Here is a 6,868-nt window from a genome sequence, read left to right as displayed (position 1 = left end):
AAGAGCTGAGGGACAGCGCTCAGGCCCAGAGTTCAAGCCCCACGACCGCCAAAAAAAAATATAAATAAATAAAATAAAATAAAATAGGGCTGGGAAGGTAGCTCAGTGGTAGAGTGCTTGCTTGTATGCATGAGGCCATGGGTTCAATTCCTTGGCACCACAGAAAAAGCTGGAAGTGGTGCTGTGGCTCAAGTGGTAGAGCGCTAGCCTTGAGCTGAAGAGCTGAGGGACAGTGCCCAGGCCCAGAGTTCAGGCCCCACAACCAACAAAAAAATAATAATAAAATAGGCCGGGCGCTGGTGGCTCACGCCTGTAATCCTAGCTACTCAGGAGGCTGAGATCTGAGGATTGAGGTTCAAAGCCAGCCCGGGCAGGAGAGACCGTGAGACTCCTATCTCCAATAAACCACCAGAAAACCGGAAGTGGCGCTGTAGCTCAAGTGGTAGAGCGCTCGCCTTGAGCTGAAGAGCTGAGGGACAGCGCCCAGGCCCAGAGTTCAAGCCCCATGACCGACAAAAAAAAAAAAAAAAAATAATAATAATAAAATAAAACGAATTACTTTGATGGAAGTTCAGATTTAATTTTGGTGTATCTCATATTTATGTAAGAACTCAGTGTCTCAGGGCCAGGGCACTAAAAATGTGAGTGAACATTACATCAGAACTCACATCTGTCATTTGGGGACTTAAGAGAGTACAGAAGTTAAACATCTAGGTCCTCAGCTCCAGGATGTTTGATGTGCTAATTAAGAGCAAGACAGGGCTTAGAAAGCCTGGCTTTTCCCCTTCCCAGATACATTCCCCTGGACAAGTCACTTTCCAGTTCCAGCTTGGCTTTCCTCCACTAGAAACCCTGGGGGCAGGGGCAGTGGAGCACACCTGTAGTCTCAGCTACTTGGAAAGTGATACACTACTAGGATGACTTGAACCCCCAAGTTCAAGATCAGAGAACTGGTGCAAGCTGATAACCCAGTCTCCATTTCCCCATCCCCACCTCCTGAACCTTGACATTTCTTCATGAAAAGTTTGCAATGTCTCATCTTCCCCATGTGTGACTTTTGGAGGGCATGGACTGGGTCTGTGCTGCTTATGGCTTTAAGTCTTGTGCCAGAAAAAAGTCCAACACAGTAGATGGATGGATGGATGGATGGATGGTTTGGAGGAATGGATGGATGGAAGGAAAGAAGGAAGGAAGGAAGGATGGATGGATGGATGGATGGATGGATGGGTAGATGGATGGTTGGAGGAATGGAAGGAAGGAAGGAAAGAAGGATGGATGGGTAGATGGATGGTTAGAAGAATGGATGGATGGATGGATGGGTAGATGGATGGTTAGAAGAATGGATGGATGGATGGATGGATGGGTAGATGGATGGTTAGAAGAATGGATGGATGGATGGATGGGTAGATGGATGGTTAGAAGAATGGATGGATGGATGGATGGGTAGATGGATGGTTGGAGGAATGGATGGAAGAAAGGATGGATGGATGGATGGATAGAAGGAAGGATGGATAGATGGATGGGTAGATGGGTGGTTGGAAGAATGGATGGATGGAAGGAAGGAAGGATGGGTAGATGGATGGTTGGAAGAATGGATGGATGAAGATGGAAGGAAGGAAGGAAGGAAGCAAGGAAGGAAGGAAGGGTAGATGGATGGTTGGAAGAATGGATAGATGGATGGATGGAAGGAAGATGGATGGATGGGTAGATGGATGGTTGGAGGAATGGATGGATGGATGGAAGGAAGGATGGATGAATGGGGTGGGTGGACGGATGGAGTGTGAATCCTTGCTATGTGACCTTAGGAAAGTACCCTAACCTCTCTGGGCCTCCAGTTCTTTATCTGTCTGAAGGAACTAATTGTGGACCTGCCTCCTGCACATCTCTGCAGGTTTAATACAGTGCTTAGAACAATACCTGGCACTGAGTGACACACAGGCTTTGTCACTGTCACTTGACAACATACACAAGGTGGTGCGGAGGTGACATGATCACACCTCAGCAGCATGCAATGCTACCCCAATTCTCACCTTCCAGAAGAAATGGAGGCTGTGCTGCATGGCAGAGCTGGGGCACTGGTGGGTGACAAACACAGAAGGAGGCATCTGCACTAATTGCCCTACTCAGCCATGTCACGAGTTTTGGGGCCTACAAGAGAGGTAGGATGGAAGAGGAGAACAAAAGGAGACGTGCGGCCTGGACAGGTGGCTCACGCCTGTAATCCCAGCCACTCAGGAGGCTGAGATCTGAGGATGATGGTTCAAATCCGGCCTGGGCAAGAAAGTCTATGACACCTTTATCTCCAATTAATCAACTTTATCTCCAATTAATAGCTGTCGCTTGAGTTCTAGAGGACTAGCCTTGAGGCAAAAAGCTAAGTGACAGCAGCTAGGCCCTGAGTTCAAGCCCTAGGACTGGCACAAAAAGAAAAAAGGCCTCAGGAGGCTGAGATCTGAAGATCACGGTTCAAAGCAGCCCAGGCAGGAAAGTCTGAGAGACTCTTGTTTTGTTTTGTTTTTGTTTTTTTGGCCAGTCATGGGGCCTGAACTCTGGGCCTGGACGCTGTCCCTCAGCTCTTCAGCTCAAGGCTAGCGCTCTACCACTTGAGCCACAGCGCCACTTCCGGCTTTTTTCTTTTATGTGGTGCTGAGGAATCAAACCCAGGGCCTCAGGCATGCAAGGCAAGTGCTCTACCACTGAGACACCTTCCCAGCCCCTCTGTGAGACTCTTATCTCCAATAAACCACCAGAAAACCAGAAGTAGCACTGTGGTTCAACACGGTACAGTGCTAGCCTTGAGCAAAGGAACTCAGAGAAAGTGCTGAGACCCAAGTTCAAGCCTTATGACCAATACAAATAAAGAATAAAATCCTTTTGCCTGTGATTGACAGGAGAAAGTAGCCCACAACTATTTGTTCTGGATTAAATTGTGGCCCCTCCCCTCCCAAATCTGTGCATTCAAACTGGGACTCCCAGGACCTCAGAACAGGATGTCATCTGGATAGAAGGGTCCCTGTGGATGGGTTTATTAGAATGGTGTCCTGAGAAGAATGATCTTTAATTCAATGGCAGATGTTATTTTCAGAGGAGTTTGGACATGCACTAAGTGGCTCATGCCTGTAATCCTAGCTACTCAGGAGACTGAGATCTGGAGGATCGTATCTCAAAGCCAACCCCAGAGAGCAAAGTTTGAGAGTCTCCATCTCCAGTTAACAAGCAAAAAGAGCGGTTGTGACTGAAGCAGTAGAGTGTCAAGCCAGCCAGCCAAGTGAACATGAGGCCCTGAGTTCAAATTGTCAACCAGACACAGTGAGAGGTAGGGCAGGAAAATGGATGCAGAACTGGGCCCCGGAGGCTCACACCTGTAATCCTAGCAACCCAGGAAGCTGAGATCTGAGGATCTCAGTTCAAAGCCAGCCCAGGCAGGAAAGTCCATGAGACTTTTGCCACCAATGAACCACCAGAAAAACCGGAAGTGGCGCTGTGACTCCAAGTGGTAGAGAGCTCACCTTGAGTGAAAAAGCTCAGGGACAGCACCCAGGCCTTGAGTTCAAGCCCCATGACTGACCAAAATGTTAAAAAAGGTACAAAGAGAGAGAGACGCATAGATGGAGGAGCTTGCACAGGCCCAGAGCCGGAAGAATGGGGTCACCCCAGACTACCAGACAATGTGTGTCCTGGGGGAGGGTGTCCCAGCCCTGCCCACCTTGACCTGACGACGATCTCCCGGGGCGCAGAAGTGAGCCAGACGAAAGGTGTTCCTAGGAGAGCAAGACACTGAGAAGCTGCATTCTTCACATTTCGCTCAGTTTAATGATTTTACAGAACGACAAGTGGCTGGTGAGAAGTGGGGGGCCGTGGGCTCAGCCGTCCCTGGACGGGCCCCGCGCTGGGACCTGAGCTGCAATCCGCACCCCGAGTCCCAGCCTCACCCCCTCCCAGCATCTCCCCCCCCACAGGGAGACCCTGGGGGCTGGGGTGGGGATGATGGGGAGGGGGTCACCCCTGGCCACCAATCCGGGGTGCCACTTCATGTAAACGAATGCAAGTTAAATACCATTGCTGGGGGCAAACCCTGTTCCCACAGTTGGGGGGCGGCTCCACCACCCCTAGATTTGAATCCCCCCAACCATTCAAAGCCCGGATCTGCGAGGAGGGGAGCGAGGGGAAGCCCCCCGTCCTCCGAGGGTCGGTCCGGGCTTCACCAAGGAGGAGGTGAGCGAGAAGAGCGAGGTGACCAGGGTCGGTCCCCGGCTCCTGCCTGGCAGCGAGCGGGGCTCACACGGACGCGCGCGCGCATGCGTGCGGAGGGGGCGGGGAGCGCAGGGACAGGGCTCTGCTCGAGCGCGCGCGCCCGCTGGCGCCCGCGCCCCCACCGCGCACGCGCAAGGCTTGGTCACCCCTCCACGGCTGCGCGCTCCCCCTACCGCGCACGCGCACGCAACCGGCCGTTCACTGTCGGCTCACGCGCGCACGCACGCACACTCGCGCCGCCAATCAGACCGCCGGCGGCGGCGACTTCAAACGGGAACTGGCCCCGGGGTGCGGGGTGGGGGCCGGCTGCGGGGCTGGGAGAGGCGGGAACCAGGCTCCGCAGCCCGGTGCCCCCAACCCGGCCCAGAGAGCGGCCCGGCCGCCCCGGGGTCACACACAGCGGGGTCACGCCAACGCCCCCGTCCCCGCACCCCCGGGGAGGGGACCCCCGGGGCTGTGCGCCCCTCTCCCCGCACCCCCGGGGAGGGGACCCCCGGGGCTGTGCACCCCTCTCCCCGCACCCCCGGGGAGGGGACCCCCGGGGCTGTGCGCCCCTCTCCCCGCACACACCCCCCCCCCCGGCTCCCACGCCTCTCCCCGCACCCCCAGGGAGGGGACCCCCGGGGCTGTGCGCCCCTCTCCCCGCACCCCCGGGGAGGGGACCCCCGGGGCTGTGCGCCCCTCTCCCCGCACCCCCGGGGAGGGGACCCCCGGGGCTGTGCGCCCCTCTCCCCGCACCCCCGGGGAGGGGACCCCCGGGGCTGTGCACCCCTCTCCCCGCACCCCCGGGGAGGGGACCCCCGGGGCTGTGCGCCCCTCTCCCCACACCCCCGGGGAGGGGACCCCCGGGGCTGTGCGCCCCTCTCCCCGCACCCCCGGGGAGGGGACCCCCGGGGCTGTGCGCCCCTCTCCCCGCACACACACCCCCCCGGGCTCCCACGCCTCTCCCCGCACCCCCAGGGAGGGGACCCCGCGGGGCTGTGCGCGCGCCCCTCTCCCCGCACACACACACCCCCGGGCTCCCACGCCTCTCCCCGCACCCCCGGGGAGGGGACCCCCGGGGCTGTGCGCCCCTCTCCCCGCACCCCCCCCTCCGGGGCTCCCACGCCTGTCCGCCGCGCCCCAGGCCGGCCCCGCGCGTCCTCAGACGCTCCGCACGCTGGAGACGCTGGACAGGGGCTCCCGCATCCTGAAGCTGTGCGATCGCGAGCCCCGGAAGCTGTCTCGGTGCCGCAGCGAGCTGTCGGTGGTGGACGCTCCGGAGTGCGCCTCGGAGGCCCGGGCCAGGCAGTCCCCGGGACCCCCGCAGGCCCAGGCGGAGGCACCCGCAGCACAGGAAGGCCAGCACGGCGCGGCACACCTCCCGGCTGCGGAACGAGTAGATGAGCGGGTTGATGGCCGAGTTGAGGACAGCCAGGGCCAGGATCCAGTCCATGCCCCGCAGGTACTCCTGCGCCCAGACGTTGGAGCCGAAGATGTCAGCCAACAGCAGGCCGAAGAGGGGTCCCCAGCACACGACGAAGGCCACCAGGATCATGAGGACCGTCTTCAGGAGCCGCCGGGCCTTGCGCCGGGCCGGAGGGCGCGGGGCCTTCTGCCCGTTGGCCCGGACCACCCGGAAGATGGCCCCGTAGAGGCCTAGGATGGCCACCAGGATGAGGGCGAAGAGCAGCACGCAGAAGAGGATGTAGTCCTTGGAGTAGAGGGGCAGGAGGGTGGAACAGCGCTGGAAGGCGCACACACAGTTCCAGCCCAGCAGCGGCAGCAGCCCCAGCAGCCCGGCCAGCAGCCAGCACAGCCCGATGAAGCCGTAGACCCGGCTGGTTTTGGTGGCCACGCTCTCGGCCACCCGCACCATGGTGGCGAAGCGCTCGCCGGCTGTGAAGAGCAGGCTGAAGGTGGACGCGGCCAGGGCCATGAACAGCAGGCCCTCACGCAGGAACCACTGGGCGGGGGCCAGCTGGAAGGTGCGAGGCCCGGACAGCAGCACGTTGGCCAGGTAGGCCAGGCCGGTCAGCAGGTCGCTGAGGGTGATGTTGACCAGACAGTAATACACCCAGCGCCGGGAGCGCATGTGGGTGCCGATGGCCGCCAGGACCAGCGCATTCTCCAGCACCACCAGGCAGCCCGCCGCCACCGACAAGCCCCTCAGGGCCCCCAGGCTGCTGTCCTCCGGTTCCCCACCATTGACGCGTCCAGCCAGCCGGCCAGAGTGGTTGTAGTGCAAGATGATCAGCCGGCTGTGTCCCCCGGCCGCCAGCCAGTAGCAGGACTCCAGGGCCACTGGGGACGGTGACCCCGTGGCGTTCATGGCCTCCCCTGGGGGCAGACTGAGGCCTTGGGGCAGGGTGGAGCCACAGCCTAAGCTGGGTTTCCTGTTGTTTGAAATTTCCTGTTATTCAAGGTGCCCCGGGGTGGGGGGGGGGGGGGGGAAGCTGGGACTGGGAGGGGCCACCCCAGCGACGGTTGACCGCTCTGGGGAGCACCCTCCTACACACACACCCCTCCCCAGTTCTACCCCAGCCAGCCACTGTCCATCCTGGAAAGCAAGGGGGGAGGGGGTGGAGCTGCGGGTCACAGATGGGAAATGAAAGCCACCTGTCACCCTCTACTG

The 6,868-nt window shown here is 59.3% G+C and overlaps 1 protein-coding gene across 1 annotated transcript; it reads right to left on the bottom strand.

Annotated features, from left to right (window-relative positions):
* Window positions 1-5,339: 5,339 nt before the first annotated feature.
* Window positions 5,340-6,608, bottom strand: S1pr4 (sphingosine-1-phosphate receptor 4). Its single transcript, XM_042669900.1, is given in 2 exon segments — window positions 5,340-5,556; window positions 5,558-6,608. Coding segments are annotated over 2 exon segments (1,167 nt in total). The 5' UTR covers window positions 6,566-6,608; the 3' UTR covers window positions 5,340-5,397.
* Window positions 6,609-6,868: the final 260 nt, after the last annotated feature.

The sequence above is a fragment of the Dipodomys spectabilis genome, unplaced genomic scaffold (assembly GCF_019054845.1).
Source record: "Dipodomys spectabilis isolate Male_0828 unplaced genomic scaffold, ASM1905484v1 ptg000511l, whole genome shotgun sequence".
In the NCBI taxonomy this organism is placed as follows: Eukaryota; Metazoa; Chordata; class Mammalia; order Rodentia; family Heteromyidae; genus Dipodomys; species Dipodomys spectabilis.
This window is presented reverse-complemented; position numbering and strand designations above follow the sequence as displayed.